Here is an 18,542-nt window from a genome sequence, read left to right as displayed (position 1 = left end):
AGATGATTTACAATGAGCTATATAATTTTGACAGGTACTCTCAAATACAGGCTTCTAATAATTTTGGATATTTCAACATTGGAATAAAGAAAAATGTACAGGACTCATGAAGAGCTGAATGTTCATGAATATCATGGGAATCAAGAACTAAATGGGCTAAACTCAGAAAGCTGAAGCAATCTTTTTGACTTTTGCTTGGAATTACTAATCCTTTTGTTTTTCAGAGTCAAGGAAATTTATTTTGCACTTTTATGGCCCTTAATAATTGAGTAAGGTATACTCCTGTGAACAAAATTTGGAGCATGTTTGGTTTTTCTGCATAGTTCCTCTAGAATTCAGAAATTACCTGTGAGTATTTTTAACTTATGGCAATATAGTTATTTGAATCAGAGCAATAAGAATCCATTTTTCGACCAGGTGCAGTGGCTCACACCTGTAATCCCAGCACTTTGGGAGGCTGAGGTGGGTGGATCACGAGGTCAGGAGATTGAGACCATCCTGGCTAACACGGTGAAACCCCATCTCTACTAAAAATACAAAAAATTAGCCAGGTGTGGTGGCGGGCGCCTGTAGTCCCAGCTACTCAGGAGGGAGGCTGAGGCAGGAGAATGGCGTGAACCCGGGAGGCAGAGCTTGCAGTGAGCCAAGATCACAGCCACTGCACTCCAGCCTGGGCAGTAGAGTGAGACTCCATCTCAAGAAAAAAAAAGACTCCATTTTTCTTTTGCGACAGGACGCAATTGGAGAAACTGGTTGTTTCACTAAGGCTTCGACTGAAAGGATATGCTTCCCTTTAAGGAGGCAAGCTCAATTTGCACAGCTGATGAAAGCCCCCTGGAGAAAAAAACTGACCTCACACCCTCATTTATGCAGTCCCTGTACAGGGTTCCTGACCTGTGGTCAGTAAAGAATGTCACTTCCTAACAGGCCCAAGAGCCCCACATTTATCTTGGGACCTTAAGAGGAGAGGATCACACAACTCACAGGTATTTGAGGATGGTTGGGCTCAGGATGATTGGGCTCAGATTTAAAAGGTTTTATCTGAGATTCCTTATGGAACAGAGTTCCATCAAATCCAGCCTAAAAGGCCTATATAGAAATAGTTATTCTTGCTGTACTTTATGCAAATAATCAGGCCAAGGATAGGACTAAAATCTAGCCTATGTAGAAATAGTTATTCTTGCTGTACTTTATGCAAATAATCAGGCGAAGGATAAGACTAAAATATATTTTGCAAACAACTCAGTCCTATCATGATGAGGACTGGAGAGAGAGAAATTATGTTTCAAAACTCATCATAGATTTGTGATTAAATTCTAAACTCATTAGTTGTTTTTAAGTTTTTGTTTATATTTTCAGACTCACTCTGCTTGTTCCTGTGAACCAACCAATCAATCAATCAACCAACCAATCTCCACCTGCAGCTCAGAAAGAACAAAAGGGATGGGTAATGTAAAAATCTGGATCAGTATTCTAGTTCTGAGCAATGATCCTTTAAATCCTGCCAGGTGATGGAAATAAACAGGATGCTCATCACACAGAGGTTTTCTTTTTGGGAAAGGAAGACCAAGGGAGCTAACCAAAGCTAAGCACCATGCACCCAAATCTTAGCAAGTGTAACTGTAGCCACGGGTTATCTGGGCATGTCACAAGACATGCTTTTCTCTCCCTTGTTGGAGGAGGATTCAATTCCACACCTTCACCTTAGCATTTGGCTTCTGATAAGGAGTCCATGTACCCCTCCCAAGACACATTTTTGTCCCAGACTCAATTCCAAGCTTCAGGTCAAAGCCCTAGGAAAGAAAACTGGATCTAAGGAATCCAGAGGCAGGCAACAACAGAGGTTAAAAGACAGTGCAGGTAAGCAGGGCTAATTCCTGCCAATAAAGCCAAGCCTCCCATTTCATGGATAAGGGTCATGCTAGTATCCACGGCATAAATGAGGTCTAGGGAACTCCAAGGCTACTGATGGTAGATGGAAGAGAGACATAGGTGAGAGCAGCTAATTCCTATTATCTAGGCCCTCCCTGCTTCGTGGGTGCAAGCCACTTTGGCACCTATGGATTGCACCTGCCAGGGTCACTGGGACTTGATGATGCAAGGACAGAAGAGGGAAAGAGGACGCTCTTCCTTCTCTCCCTCACACGTCCCCAGGTATGTGCTAGGAAGCGAAGGGAACCAGGGATGCCTGCTCCCCTCTTTCTAGATGGGTAGCCATTCATCTTCAGTCTATATCCCTTTTGAATGCATCCTGAACCCCTGGGACTCCTTTTTAAAAAAAGCCTTATTGGCTGGGTGCAGTGCATCACACCTGTAACCCCAGCTCTTTGTGAGGCCCAAGTGGGCAGATCACGAGGTCAACAGACCGAGACCATCCTGCCCAACACAGTGAACTTCCATCTCTACTAAAAATACAAAAATTAACTGGGTGTGGTGGCGTGTGCCTGTCGTCCCAACTACTCGGGAGGTTGAGGCAGGAGAATCACTTAAACCTAGGAGGCTTGCAGTGAAAGCCTTCTTTTTTCCTTTTTTCCTCCTCTGTCCTCTTTTCAATGATAGGTAATTGTGTCTCTGTACTCAGGACACTCCTGTCAGAGGCATCCTCCAAAGTGGGAAAAGTTAATTTCCCAAACCTTAGACTGGTTGGCTTAAGATTGGGCTCAGGGGAAGGGAACCCAGAAGCTTGATATGCTGGCAAAAGGGTAAAAGTTTTTTTTTTTTTTACCAGTCAGGCTTTTGGCCTCCCTCTCCCTGTGCACACTGGTAAAAGGCCTTGGGATTTTTGATGTGTCCTTACCTTTTTTCTCTTTTTGATACGTGTTTTCTAATAACCTGGTTTGTCTCTTCTCACCTTCAGGCCATCAAACTCCAAATGGTCATGCAACTGGAGCCTTGGAGGATGGCCCTTTCTGCGGGGGACCTTTAGCTAGACCTCTGGGGAGCTCCAACTGCCGTTCCCCAGAACAGCGCCCCCTGTCAGCAGGAAACAGTTAAGATCGGTCTTCATTCTTACCCTTATTTTAACAGCAGTTAGATGTACTTCTGCAGAGGCAGTAATCAGACAGCCAAGTGTAAAAGGGTCCCTGGAGAAACTCCAACTGGGCTGCATCCTGGGTGAATGGGGTGAAGCCTCGGGCAGTTCCTGCCATTTGCAGGGAGGAGGAGTCTGGACTCTCTTATTCCGGGTTGGTAACCTGGATTTAATTTGTGAGCCCACTGGCACCTTTGCTGAAAGTCACTGTTTCCCCTGCTTTTTTCCTTTTCACCCAATAAACCCTGCCCTTCTCACCCTTCAAAGTGTCTGCGAGCCTAATTTTTCATGGTCGTGTGACTAGGACCCTGTTTTTAGCTGAACTAAGGAGAAAGTCCTACAACAATAATGGTCCCTCAGCCATACACTTAAGTTGCTCCCTTAGGCGACCTAAGTTACTTCCTGATAGTACATTAAATACCTAATAAATGTAATAAATACATTTATTACATCTGTATTCAGGATTATTCTTTAATGTAGAAGGAAATAGCACACAGAACTCCTGAAAATATTAGATCCTTAGCACAAGACAAATTATCTTTAAACATTTTTTTCATGTGTGTATGTGTGTTTTCAAAAAGTTTTTGTTGGGGAATGGAGGAGTAGATGAATTTTTTTTTTTTTTTTTTGCAAGTTGTACAGTTGTAAAGCCAGAAAGAGAGAAAACTATGGAAAGAGCAGCTCCACTTAGGTGAGTGCATTTTTAAAATTATCATATAAATGGTAATTATTATGGAAGATAACCAGAATTTGCCAAGCCTGCATTGGGGGTAGAGATGGAGAGACGGTGCTTTCAGCCAAATAGTATACTGCTCATTGGCAAGGAGTCATGAAACACTATGGCAAGTTCAGTGAGCTGAGGATACTCTATTCTGGTTGTAGGATAACATGCATATATGGGCACTTTGCAGTAGAGGTGTTTGCAGTCTTTAGTCTTTCCACTTCTACCATCTGTGCTTGGGCCAATGGAATTGAGTGAGATATACGATCTACAACAGGCTACCCTGGAACATTTACCCCTAATCTTTGACACAAAGGTAGTGTTTAGCTTTGTATTGTGTTTTGTTTTGTTTTACTTTCTAATATTCTGAAATAGAATAGTTCTTAGTTTTCTTTTGTCCTAGGCTTTACAAGGTTGGAAGGGGCCCATTCCCATCTTTACTCTGGAGGCCTCATCTTCTAATGCTGGGCATAGGGTGGATGCTTATGGGTCTGAGCAGCATCCTTGTTCTCAAGCGGTAAGAGGATTCCAAAGGGCATTTCAGGTGTTATTAAGCAGGCACACTCTCGCAAGATGCCAAGAGCCCGCAAGAGAAAGCGAGATGACCTGATGAAACGGATGTTCCTTCATTCTCCACTTGCCTGAAGACAAACTGAGATTTAGGTGAAGCTCCCATCTATTTCTGCTAACAATAGTCCCACTGCTAATTATGGGATGTGGTAGTTATAGTGATAAGAGAGGAGCTATATTCAGAGGGGTTTAGAAAAGGTTGCAATGGCCGGGCGCGGTGGCTCAAGCCTGTAATCCCAGCACTTTGGGAGGCCGAGACGGGCGGATCACGAGGTCAGGAGATCGAGACCATCCTGGCTAACACGGTGAAACCCCGTCTCTACTAAAAAAAAATAAAATTAGCCGGGCGAGATGGCGGGCGCCTGTAGTCCTAGCTACTTGGGAGGCTGAGGCGAGAGAATGGCGTAAACCTGGGAGGCGGAGCTTGCAGTGAGCTGAGATCCGGCCACTGCACTCCAGCCTGGGCGACAGAGCGAGACTACGTCAAAAAAAAAGGTTGCAATGTACAGAGGGATTTTTAATTTGTATTAATATTTCTCATAGTTTACTTCCTCCATTTGGATTTAAGATTTACTCATCAATTCAATAAACATTTATTGAGTGTCTACTATGTGCCAGGCACTATTCTAGTGGCTGGGGATAACAGCAATGAACACCACAAACAAAACCGTTGCTCTCATGGAGTTTGTACTCTAGTGCAGGGAGAGTGACAACAAATATAATAAAATACTGTATGTTACATGGTGATAATTTTGAGAAGAAAAATAGAGCAGGGAAGGGGTATAGAAGAAGGTGTTTGACAGGATTTGCAATTTTAGAGAGAGTGATTGTAAATTTAGTGAAGGTCCAGGGAAGGACCTTCTGAAAAGATGAAGGTAAAGGAAGGGAGCCCTATGGACATCTGGGTGCAAAGGCATTCCAAGCAGAGAGAACAGGAAAGGGGGGCACATTCTTGGGGTTTCTGAGGAACAGCATGGAGTCCAGTGTGTCTGCAATGACGTCAAGGAGACAGTAGTAGGAGCTGATATCAGAGAAAAAAAACACACTAGGGCAAGACCATAGAGCCCAATAAGCAAGCTATTATAATGCTTTGGTTTCACTCAGTGTGAGATGGAAAGTCACTTCTTTACTTGAAATGACATATTTATAGGAGCAAATCATTGCTGGGTTGAGAATAAACTGAAAATTTGAATCACCTACTTCCAAACTGTGCAAAGACATCATAAGATTGATAATGTTTAATAAGCATCTGTGACTTTATAAGCCAGGCTGGTCTCTGCTCTTTGTGTCTTAATGTTTTGCAAAAGTAATTGCATTTTTTACCATTGACAGTAATGGCAAAAACCACAATTACTTTTGCGCCAACCTAATATTTAGGACCTCAGACAGTCCACAACTTAGAAGACTCAGGCCTGATGACAGTCTTTTCCTCTCACAGTTGACTAAGCAAATGTTTGTTGAATGAACGAAAGAATAATATTGACTGAGAATTAAAAAACAAAAACAGAGACAATAGTTAGTAATTGCCTCTTTAAGTAATTCTGAGTATCCTGAATAAAAATAGTGCCTATAGCCTAAATTTTCTATTAAAAAATGTAAAGATTTAGCAAATATTTACCTGTGTGGTGACATTTCTTTCCTTTTGTCTTTTATTATGTTTTCTGCTTTGATAGCTGCACATATACAAAATATTTTTATAAAATTTAAAAAATTTTCTTTTTAATTTCACTAATACAACTTCTTGTTAAAAAACTTCTTAGAAAATTTAGAATTAAATAATTGTTGACAATAATTTACAATTTTAGAGTTCCTTAATGGTGTTAAAAAAATTCCTTCCTGATAATCTGTAAAGCCTAGAACTTGACACCAGAGACAATCTATATACTTTAATCAAGCATTCTGAAATTGAGTTAATAACATGAAAGAGTTCCATAAATAATAGAGCTAATTACAATAGTGGAAAACTTTCTGAGCTAGAAATGTATTTAATTAAATGTATCTATATAAATGTCATCTATTAATAGAAGCTATTAAAACATAGAAGAGAAAATATAACATTTTATATTTTATAGACTCATCCATATGTCAGAGAGATACTAAAATTAATTGAATGATACAAACATCTGAGAAATGTAGACTGATAATTATATCAGGCTTTGAAATTTGAGAAGATAGCTTTCAATGAATTTTAATGAACCAGTTTTAATACATATTTTTATAAAGACTATATATATCATGTAGAATACATGCATCATCATTGGCATATTTTATTTTTGCACAGTGCTTGAAATTTCTTCACTTTCTTAGATAAACAAGTCTGAAAATATGAGATGACAGGGTAACAACACATCATAATGTTTCAACTTTACTACATTACTAGGATTGACAAATTTTCAATTGCTGTAAACAAATTTGATACATTGTAAAATGATCATATGCTTTGGGAAGTAAAAAAAAAAATGCAAATATGTGATACGTTCACATTTAACAGGCTGAAGAATTTGACCACAAACCAATATGAAATAGTCAAAATTTTGTATTTCCAAAAAGTCAAAAGCTTTTAAGAACAGGTCATAAATTTTCTAATTTATTTATTAATTATTTCTACTTTTTTTTTTTTTTTGGACACAGAGTCTCACTCTGTCACTCAAGCTGGAGTGTAGTGGTGCAATATTGGCTCACTATAATCTCTGCCTCCATGTTCAAGCAATTCTCGTGCCTCAGCCTCCCAAGGATCTGGGATTACAGACATGCACCACTGCCCCCAGCGAATTCTTCTATTGTCAGTAGAGGCAGTGTTTGCCATGTTGACCAGGCTGGTCTTGAACTCCTGACCTCAGGTGTTCTGCCTGCCTCAGCCTCCCAAAGTGCTGGGATTACAGGCGTGAGCCACTGCGCCCAGCCCATTGTATTTATTAATTTGATGTTTTATTCTTTCACTTACCGATGAACTTTAGTACTTGGCAGCGGCCTCACAATTCTACGTCTGTTTTGTTTACTTTGTAATCTAGACCTTATAGGAACTGGTCCCAGATTGATTCATATTTAGTCCTCTGTCAAATTAGAGAAATAACTGGCAAATTCTAAATAAAAATTAAGCTGGGTATAGTGGATCACACCTGTAAACACAATACTTTGGAAGGACAAGGTGGCTGGCTCCTTTGAGTCCAGGAGTTTTGAGACCAGCCTGGGCAACATAGTGAGACCCTGTCTCTACAAAAAATGCAAAACTTAGCCAGCCGTGGTGTCATGAGCCTGAAATCCAAGCCACTCAGGAGGCTTAGGTGGGAGGATCATTGAGCCCAGGAAATCAAGGCTGCAGTGAACGGAAATTGTGCCACTGTACTCCAGCCTAGATGACAGAGCAAGACCCTGTCTTAAATAAATAAATATTCAAAAACTGCCTGGTGGGCAATGCATTACTAAGGCATACCAAATTATTTTAAAGATGATACATATCTGATACTATTCTATACATTAGGATTGTTCCTTAGGTTCAAGATATGAATAAGTTATATTAAATGTTATTATAAATAAAACTTTATCCCAAGTCTGTCAAGTGATTATATTGGGACCAACATCAGAGGCAATGGAGCCTCATGGTCTACTTTGTGGCCTTAAGTCAAACACGCTTATATTTCTAGTCTTGATTTTGTAACTGTTTCCTTAATTGTTATGATAATTAAATGAGATCATTTATATATTTAGCACAGTACTTAATACATAGTTTTTAATAAATGTTAGGTATATATAATTATTATTATATGGAACCTACTTCTTTAAAGGATTTAACATGCCTTCAGGATATTATATGTGAGTGCAAAGGTACTTGCAGTTTTTGCATTGTTGGAATTTGCCGTTTGCTATTGGAATACATTACTTAAATAAATGTGGTTATGTTATACATCATTTTAATGGGCATTTCTCACTTCATTTTTTTTGGCTTATTACTTGCTGTTTATTTTAGACTATGGAATGATGTTAGACAAAAAGTAAACTTGAGTGATTTATTTGAGTTCAAAATGGGTCGTAAAGCAGCAAAGACAACCTGCCACATCAACAACACAATTTGGCCTGGGAACTGCTAACGAACGCACAGTGCAGTGGTGGTTCAAGAAGTTTTGCATAGGAGGGCCGGGCACGGTGGCTCACACTTGTAATCCCAGCACTTTGGGAGGCTGAGGTGTTCGGATCATGAGGTCGGGAGATTGAGACCATCCTCGCTAACACGGTGAAAGCCCATCTCTACTAAAAATACCAAAAAAAAGTTAGCCAGGCATGGTAGCAGGCACCTGTAGACACAGCTACTTGGGAGCTACCCAGGAGGCAGAGCTTGCAGTGAGCTGAGATCGACCCACTGCACTCCAGCCTGGGTGACAGAGTGAGACTCTGTCTCAAAAAAAAAAAAAAAAAAAAAAAAAAAAAGTTTTGCAAAGGAGACAAGAGCCTTGAAGATGAGGAGCATAGTGGCCAGCGATCAGAAATTGACAACGACCAATTGAGAGCAGTCATCAAAGCTGATCCTGTTAAAACTACATGGGAAGTTGCCAAAGAACTCAACGTGGACCATTCTATGGTTGTTCGGCATTTGAAGCAAATTGGAAAGGTGAAAAAGCTTAATAAGTGGGTGCCTCATGAGCTGAATAAAATTGGAAAATCATCATTTTAAAGTGTTTTCTTAACAATGAACCATTTCTCAATCAGATTGTGACCAGGAAGAAGCTCCAAAGCACCTCCCAAAGCCAAACTTGCATCCAAAAATGGTCGTGGTCACTGTTTGGCGGTCTGCTGCCGGTCAGATCCACTACAGCTTTCTGAATCCCAGTGAAACCATGACATCTGAGCAGTATGCTCAGCAAATCAAAGAGATGCACAGAAAACTGCAACGCCTGAGCCGACATTGGTCAACAGAAAGGGCCCAATTCTTCTCCAGGACAAGGCCTGACTGCACGTTGTACAACCAAAGCTTCAAAAGTCAAACGAATTGGGCTTTGAAATTTTGCCTCATCTGCCATATTCAACTGACCTGTCGCCAACCGATTACCACTTCTTCAAACATCTCGACAACTTTTTGCGGGGAAAATGCCTCCACAACCAGCAAGATTCAGAAAATGCTTTCCAAGAGTTTGTCGAATCCAGAAGCATGGATTTTTACACTACAGGAAAACACAAACTTATTTCTCCTTGGCAAAAATGTGTTGATTGCAATGGTTCTTATTTTGATTAACAAAGATATATTTAAGCCTAGCTATAATTATTTAAAATTCACGGCCCAAAACGACAATTACTTTTGCACCAACCTAACACATTAGTAGTTTAAAAGGGACTATGGCAAGTAAAACATAATTAGAGAGTTCATGTTATTAGTACTTATTAATGCTTTGCCAGTAATGTGACATCTCTCAATTATAGTATCTTTCAAAGAAAATTCCTCAACCTAATTATATTTGTGTATTAGAAATCAAACATCATGACTGATATTATAATCACATAAAATGTCTAGCAGTTTTTAAACTCCATTATCACAACTAGAAAAGTAAACTAGAAAAGCAATGTGATTTGGTAGATTCCCATTATTACATTCCCCAAAGTACACAGAATAAAATTAGAGTTAGTATGTACAGAACGTACAGACACAGAAGTACAAAGTGTCATGTGTATTTGAGTGAGAGGAGAAAATTACAGATATTAAATGGAGTAAAGTTTATACACTGGTCCAGAAAATCAAACTGTCAGTGGTCAAAGAGTAACATGAAAATTACGGGGCTAAAAGCAGTAATCAAAAGTAGGATAAGTGTAGATAAAAGAATTAGGAAAATGGAAGGAAGCATAAGCATATAACTGAAGGAATTAACTATTCAGTAGCTTAAAACATAACATGAAGATAATAGCAATTGTTCATTATTTCCAGCAGAAGATGTGCAAGCCAAAACAGTTTTGAAACTTATTACAAGGGTGTTTATTTTATAAATTTCAGGCTTTCAGATTTTTTACCTAAAGAAAAAGAAGTTTCCATTGGCTACTAGGGAAAACATTCTGTTACAAAAATGCATCCTACTTTAGAGTTGCTTGTTTTGTACCACTTGAGAAACATTGATGATTGCTGGAGATCTGCACCACTGTTTTATCACTTCCCCTACAGGATGCTGAAATTCCTGCAAATTCAAGCACTGCCTGTAAAAAACCACAATCTACCGGGTGCAGGAAGAAAATATTAGATCTACTTGCCTGAGGTTTTAAAAAATCTCCTTCATTATCTCTATTTTAGGGATATGTTTCATAATGCACATAATAGGTCAGTAGTTCATGATCCTCATGAATAAATGAATATATATAATAGTGTATACCATCAAAAATGTCTGATGTGGAGTTAGCCTTGGAAGGGGACTAAAGTTTCATTCAGCTCTAGAATTATAGCTCTAACTATAATTTATTATATGCTACAGTCTTTAGATACTTTATCTTCAATCTCTGTAACAACCCATCAAAATAGCAAGCACAGAAATATCTGTGTTCTCACCAAGTGAGAATAAGTCACTTGTCCCAGGTCACAGGGCAGAGTGGGATTCATATGCAGGTCTGACTCCAGAGCTCTTCTTTCTACACCATCGCCACATCAAACTTTACCAAAGGATTCACAATAGGTTGATTTTAAGTGGCAAGTTTCTATAATGACATAAATTGCATTTTTTTAAAAACAAAAATCTGATTTATGCACAACATTTTATGGGACACATCAATTTACATAACATGGAACACACCATCCTATGCACACTACAGCTTTGATTTACTCTTCCCCTTCCACTGAGATAGAAGAATTTTGAAGTGGTAGGGAAGAAGCTAGCACTACAGCCTCCTGCCTCCAAAAGAATTGTCCATGTGGTTGTTGGGGCATGGAGGGGAAGCCCATCAGATTCATAGAAGACTTACAAGGTTTTAAAAAGTGTTGTGTTGAACAAAAGCCACTAGCTTGGGTTAAAAGAAATTGAGACAGTTCAAAATGAGAAGAGGCCTGTGGGCCTCCATCTTTCCAGGAATAGGAGGAAGCATGAGGCAGCTACTCAGCCACAAACATGGGCCATTTCTTGTGTAAAAGAAGGATGACTCAGAAGGCAGAGCCAAGCCCAGAGGATATTGCCAAGAGCCAAATAGATCAAGAAATTAGGGAACCACTTCCAGAGGGTAGAACTGGGTCCTAATTAATAAACATTGCCTGTGCCTGGAGTAGAGGAACCTTTCAACATGCACCTGGCTAGATTTCCAAATTGCCATGGACCAGTGACTAGTATGTCTCTCCTTCCCCCTTTCGGGACAGCAGTGTCTAATGTGGTTTTTCTGTCTCTCCAGTGTACATTGGGTATGTGAAGGCATGGGGAATAACTTGTCTTTTTAGTTTACAGGTGCCTGAATTAAAGAACTATACCTAAGGAACTTCATCAACATCTTGACTTCATACAGACCATGAGATCATGGATTCTGAGCTTGATGATATGATAAGATGAGACTTGCATAATTTTGGGAGGATGAGATTCATGAAAGAGACATAAATCGTTGAGGCTAAGGGTAGTGGACTATTGCAGATTGTTACAACAATGGCCCCCAGGGAATCACAACTCCTTGTGTTCACATTGCTTTGCAGTGTGACTTTGCCCAGTCCTCCCATCAAGAGATGGATATTATTTTTTCCCACTCCTTGAGTCTGGGCTATGCTTTTGACTTGCTTTGACCAACTGAAATATGGCAGATGACACTTCAACTCCAAGGCTAGTCCTTAGGCCTTGTAGCCTCCTTTATCCTCCTGGAGCAATGCCGTGACACCACCATGTCCTGAAGAAGCAAGGAATAATAGACCATGTGGACAGAGAGGCCTAGCCATCCCAGCTGTCTCTGCTGACCACCAGCTGCATGAAACTGCATGAGAGTGAGTCCAGATGAGATCAGTGAAAAACCACCCAGTCAACCCACAGAATTATGAGATTATGAGGAGTAATAAATCATTGTTGTTTGAACTCACTAAGTTTTGGGTTGTTAATGCAGCAATTGACAACTGAAATGATTCTGTGTTTTCAGCCTATTAGGACTTCTTGGTTCAAAAATCTCAATTCTCTGAAGCTAAGGTAAACCAATAACTAATGACAAAATAAATCATATAGAATATATTCCTAGTATTGAGAAAAGGATTAGAAGAATGAAATATCGGCCAGGCACAGTGGCTCACGCCTGTAATCCCAGCACTTTGGGAGGCAGAGGCAGGCAGATCACGAGGTCAGAAGTTTGAGACCTGCCTGGCTAACATGGTGAAATCCCATCCTACTAAAAAAATACAAAAATTAGCTGGGCATGGTGGCATGCACCTGTAATCCCAACTACTTTGGAGGCGGAAGAACTACTTGAACCCAGGAAGTGAAGGTTCCAGTGAGCTGAGATCGTGCCACTGCACTCCAGCCTGGGCAACAGAGCAAGACTCCATCTCAAAAAAAAAAAAAAGAAGAAGAAAATATAAAAAAAACTCTCTATTATAGTTCTTTCCAGATCTAATTTCTCATGAGAGTTTCAAAATGCTTTAACTCCTGGCTTCACCATTTATTTCCCTAGTGTAGACTCACCTCCTTTTCATCCCTGGTGTTGTCTAACTCCGTCCAGTTCACCTTACTTAACTTCCAAGGACTACTGTTCTGTTCACCAACCCTTGCTAGCCAATATCTTGACTTTCTCATTCTCTCTTATATTCTTTCTCATTTTCTTGAAATATTTGGCAATTTCCCCAATCTAAACAAACAATCTGGAGCAGGAAAAAAAAAAAAAAAAAAATGAGAGTAGCAATAGGCCAGGCGCGGTGGCTCAAGCCTGTAATCCCAATATTCTGGGAGGCCGAGGCGGGCAGATCACTTGAGGTCGGGAGTTCGAGACCAGCCTGGCCAACATGGTGAAACCCCGTCTCTACTAAAAATAAAAAAAATTAGGCAGGCGTAGTGGTGTATGCCTATAGTCCAAGCTATTTGGGGAACTGAGGCAGGAGAATTGCTTGGACCCGGGAGGCAGAGGCTGCAGTGAGCTGAGATTGAACCACTGCATTCCAGCCTGGGAAAGAGTGAGACTCCATATCAAAAATAAAAAATAAAATAAAATGAGAATAACAAATAAAAGCAAAATCCTGATTTTTCTCTATCTTCACCCTTGTTACCAGAGGCCTGACCCTAATATTTGCACAACCTAGAGTAGGAATATAAATGGGAGTCCACATTCTATATGTCTAAATATATATATATATTTTTCCTTGAGATGGACTCTTGCTCTGTCACCCAGGCTGGCATGCAAAAGTGCAATCTCAGCTCACTGCAGCCTCTGCCTCCTGGGTTCAAGCTATTCTCCTGCCTCAGTCTCCTGAGTAGTTGGGATTACAGGCACGCCACCATGTCCAGCTAATTTTTTTTGTATTTTTAGTAGAAATGGGGTTTCGCCACGTTGGCCAGGCTGGTCTTGAACTCCCGACCTCGTGATCCACCCACCTCGGCCTCCCAAAGTGCTGGGGTTACAGGCATGAGCCACCGCGCCTGGCCTATATGTCTAAATATTTAAATGTCATCAATCAAGCTAACAAACAAAATATGTTCTATCCCCTTATTTTGTCAAATATATCTTTATTAAAAACCTGGGAGGGCAAGTTTGAATTTGGAGTCTCTGTAATCTTTGCTTTTGTGTAAGAAATTGACAGCATGGGAAGAGCCAGCCCAAGGACCCTACCCCACCCCACCCCCAAATGCAACCTGCCCTTTTTCATTGAGCACATTGTAAATGTGTGGTATGCTTTGCTATCTGCTATCTTTTTTTGTTTGTTTGTTTGTTTTTTGAGACAGAGTTTTGCTCTTGTTGCCCAGGCTGGAGTACAATGGTGCAATCTCAGCTCACCGCAACCTCCGCCTGCCGGGTTCAAGTGATTCTCCTGCCTCAGCCTCCCGAATAGGTGGGATTACAGGCAGGCACCACCACCCGGGCTAATTTTGTATTTTTAGTAGAGACAGGGTTTCTCCATGTTGGCCAGGCTGGTCTCAAACTCCCAAGACCTCAGGTGATCCACGTGCCTCGGCCTCCCAAAGTGCTGGTGGCCACCTCTGCTTCTTAATAGACTTTTCTCTACTTTACATCCTTGAAATCTAGCTTTTAACCTTTTCACATAGGTAACTTCTTTCTCAAAGGCCAGTAATGACCTCTTATTCTTGTCTCATTCAATGACATCTTCCCCCTAGACATGTTTGCTTAGTTTTACAGTCTTTCTTTTTAGACTCTGTTGTATACCAGCTTCTGTGACTTTATAGTATCTCAAATATTCTTCTTCCTTTCAAACTCCTATTTGAGAGTTTCTCTTTCGTTTTGAGTCCCCTAATGATTTTGCATTTCTCAATGCTCAGTCCTCACCTCTTCTCTCTGGCATGATCTGAGGGTTGAGCTGGGCCAGTGGGGAGTTTGGAGTGGACAACTGTGGGTGCAGGAGGTCAGGAAGTAGGAAGGGATAATGTGCTGATTTCCACATGGGCTGCCACTTAAGAAGTAAAGCCCTGGGAATCACACTGTGATGAATGGGAAGCAGAACAACACAGGTAACAGGAGAATCCACAGAAGACACTCACTCAGGCTGACAGAGGTGAGACCAATAGTAAGAGGCCCACCTGGCAACAAGGATGATTCTAAAACCTGGAACTAAGTTACGAGAGCAGGTCAGGCTGGGAATAAATGACTAGAAGTGTACAGACAGTAAGTACCAGGAATGGGGAGAAAATTGGCGAAACGTAGAAGAAAGAGGATTTACACTACAAGGGCCCAGAGGAAATTCTCCCAATGGGATTTTTGTTGGGTGAGTACTTAGTTTTCTGAGGAAAGCACAGCATGAATCAGACCCAGTCATTTCATGCCTGCATTCATACAATAGCCTCCTAATAGATTTAATTATAATTGTTCTCATTTTAATCTAATTTCCTTCTACCTTCAGAATAATTTTCCCTAAGTACTGTTTTCATCAAGACACCCATCTCCTTAAAAACCTACAAGTCTCTGGCCGGGCACAGTGGCTCATGCCTGTAATCCCAGCACTTTGGGAAGCGGAGGCAGGTGGATCACGAGGTCAAGAGATCAAGACCATCCTGGCCAACATGGTGAAACAGTGTCTCTACTAAAAACACAAAACTTAGCTGGGTGTGGTGGCAGGTGCCTGTAGTCCCAGCTACTCAGGAGGCTGAGGCAGGAGAATTGCTTGAACCTGGGAGGCGGAGGTTGCAGTGAGTCCAGGTTGCTCCACCACTGCCCCCCACCCGGGGGGGGAAAGGCGATTCTGTGTAAAAAAAAAAAAAAAAAAAAAAAAATCACTGATCACAGACCACTGTAAGAGATATAATAATAAAGAAAACTTTTGGAATATTATGAGAATTACCAAATGTGACAGAGACATGAAATGTGCATATGCCATTGGAAAAATGATGCCGATAGACTTGCTCAACACAGGGTTACCACAAACCTTCAATTTGTAAAACATGCAGTATCTGTGAAGTGCTATAAAGTGAAGGGCAAGAAAACAAGGTATGCATGTACGACTCTAGGTTCTTTATTAGTTTAATTTATGAGATGCTTATTTTTGGACATCACCAATGGATGTTTGTTTTCTTCTTTTTTCTTCTTCCCTCTTCTTCCTTTTCTTTCTTCTTCTTTCTAATTTCTTCTTTCTTCTTTTTTTGAGATGGAGTTTCACTCTGTCACCCAGGCTGGAGTGCAATGGCACAATCTCAGTTCACTGCAACCTCTGCCTCCTAGGTTCAAGCGATTCTCCTGCCTCAGCCTCTCGAGTAGCAGGGATTATAGACGCCCGTTACCACACCCAGCTAATTTTTGTATTTTTAGTAAAGACAAGGTTTCACTGTGTTGGCCAGGCTGGTTACAAACTCCTGACCTCAGGAGATCCATCCACCTCGGCCTCCCAAAGTGCTGGAATTACAGGTGTAAGCCACTGCGCCCCGCCACCAAATGATGTTTAGAAATGGTCATTTCATGTTTTCTTATTTAACCATGTGAAGAAGTTGGATAAATTATTAATTATTTAACCTCCATGAGCCTCAGTTCTCTGTAAAATGGGAATAGAAATACTGTTCCTACCTTTCGGAGTATGTGTGAAGACAGAATAGAATCAAAGTTTAAATTGTTTGGTGTTTTATTAAATACATGGCACCTTAATAACAAATGTAAGTTCCCCTCTCTTTCTCTGTTACCAGAGACCTATTTTTTTTTTTTTTTTTTTTTGAGATGGAGTCTCGCTCTATCACCCAGGCTGGAGTGCAGAGGCACAATCTCAGCTCATGGCAATCTCTGCCTCTTGGGTTCAAGCAATTCTTCTACCTCAGCCTCCCAAGTAGCTGGAACTACAGGCACACGCTACCGCACCCAGCTAATTTTTGTATTTTTAGTAGAGATGGGGTTTCACCAGATTGACTAGGCTGGTCTTGAATTCCTGACCTCGGGATTCCCCCACCTCAGCCTCCCAAAGTGCTGGGATTACAGGAGTGAGCCACCATGCCCAGTTGAAACCTATCTTTTTAAAGGAAGTGGCATTAGCATCTGTGAGAAAAACACTTCCCTTATTGAATGAAATAAAGTGAAGAAACTACACTTTGTAAGCCCTGGAAGAAGCAGCTCCTGCTGAACTTGACTTTCTCTCTGGCTTTTTCTCACTCTGATCAGTGCTCCTACCCCCTTTTCCTAGAAGCCTCTTTTCTTGGTTACGCTTACCACGTGTAAAACTGACTGGCATTTTCAAAACAGATTTAGTAATTCAAGAAAGAAGAAAAAATATATAAAAGGCCTAGACACAGTTCAATATACACTGACACATCTCTGGTTATAATATCTCAACTGCCTTCTGCCTGGTCCCAGCTCATTCCTTTTCCTGGTAGAATTTCACAGGAACCTTTCCCTACTCTCTGGTGGGAGTGCCATCTTACTTTCAACCATATGGGGGCAACTTTCCTGCACACCTGACTCTGTCTGGCATTAAGGGCAAGAATACAAATTCTAACTGCCACTCACCTAAGCTCTTCCCATTCTGAAGGACACAGCTTTTCTCTTCCCCAGAGCCCTGACAGGATGAGGGTGATGGGCATTACTGCCCCCAACCTCTATGCTCTGAGAACAACACCTTGGTTCCCTAGAGAGCCATCTCAGTCATATAATAATTGTAGCATCCATACAGCAAGAACTGCATGCGTAGAAAGAGGCTATTCCATTCCTCTCTTAACATAAGTGATTTAGAATCATTATTTCTGCATAATTAGATCAGACCTGGATATTTCAAGGTCTCTAAATACAAATACATTTTGATGTACTGTTATACATTTGGTAATAGGCTAATGGCTTAGTTATATACATTAAGATATAGCAGATGCTCTGAAACAGTCTATAATTTAGTGTCAGTGTCTTGAAAAGATATTTTGTGGTCTTTTATTCTCTCTTCCTCATCACTTCCTTCTTCAAGTGCAAAGATAGCAAAATTTCCATAAAAACTAAAGTTACTGGGGACTAGGCTTTTATTTATTCTTTTCTGGAATAGTTCTGTTACTTATTTTAATTTTTATGAAGTTTAACTGAGTAGAGAAGGCCAAATAATTGAGCTTTGCTGAGAGTATTCCTTCCAGAAGCCTAATTACCTACTGTAGATACAAGTAAAGAGCTTAAGAGCAACCTTGAAGGATAGTTGAGTAATTTATGCAGTGTGCCTGGCACGGTGCCTAGCACATAGCAAGTGCCTAATAAATGTTATTTTTATGATTAATTCTTGATTAGGTGAGAAATAATTTTGGAGAAATGCAAATTATAGGTGAGAATATGTGGTGGAACATATTAACTGATGACAATATTAACTGATGGTTTTTCTGGGTACTTTTTTGTACCTGTGGCCTTTTCCCAATTTAGTCAGTGAGTTGCTCATTGCTTCAGAAAAAAGTAATGATGTGGTAGAAAGAAAGAAATTTTCTTGGTTGTTGGAAGAAAAGAAAGGACTTACAATCTGGACAATAGAATAAATGTAGAATAACTGGGATATAACATCAAAGTAACTGCAAGGCTTTCTGTGCTCTCTTCCCAAAATGAGAAAACATTCCTTGGACTAGGAGTAGGGAGACAGCTAGAGAGGTGGTAAAGAGAAATTAACACTACAATAGCTTGACATTAAACGTATTAGCT

General features: G+C 40.5%; 1 protein-coding gene across 1 annotated transcript in view; it reads right to left on the bottom strand.

Annotated features, from left to right (window-relative positions):
• Positions 1 to 17,464, bottom strand: part of SEL1L2 (SEL1L2 adaptor subunit of SYVN1 ubiquitin ligase) — a 122,990-nt gene extending 105,526 nt beyond the window's left edge. Inside the window, exon 1 of the mRNA XM_017876675.1 lies at positions 17,391 to 17,464. Coding sequence (XP_017732164.1) covers positions 17,391 to 17,464 — 74 coding nt within the window. The remainder of the gene's footprint in view (positions 1 to 17,390) is intronic.
• Positions 17,465 to 18,542: the final 1,078 nt, after the last annotated feature.

This window comes from Rhinopithecus bieti, unplaced genomic scaffold (genome assembly GCF_001698545.2).
Source record: "Rhinopithecus bieti isolate Rb0 unplaced genomic scaffold, ASM169854v2 scaffold_10620, whole genome shotgun sequence".
In the NCBI taxonomy this organism is placed as follows: domain Eukaryota; kingdom Metazoa; phylum Chordata; class Mammalia; order Primates; family Cercopithecidae; genus Rhinopithecus; species Rhinopithecus bieti.
Note: the sequence above shows the minus strand (reverse complement) of the source record. Positions and strands in the feature narration are given on the sequence as shown.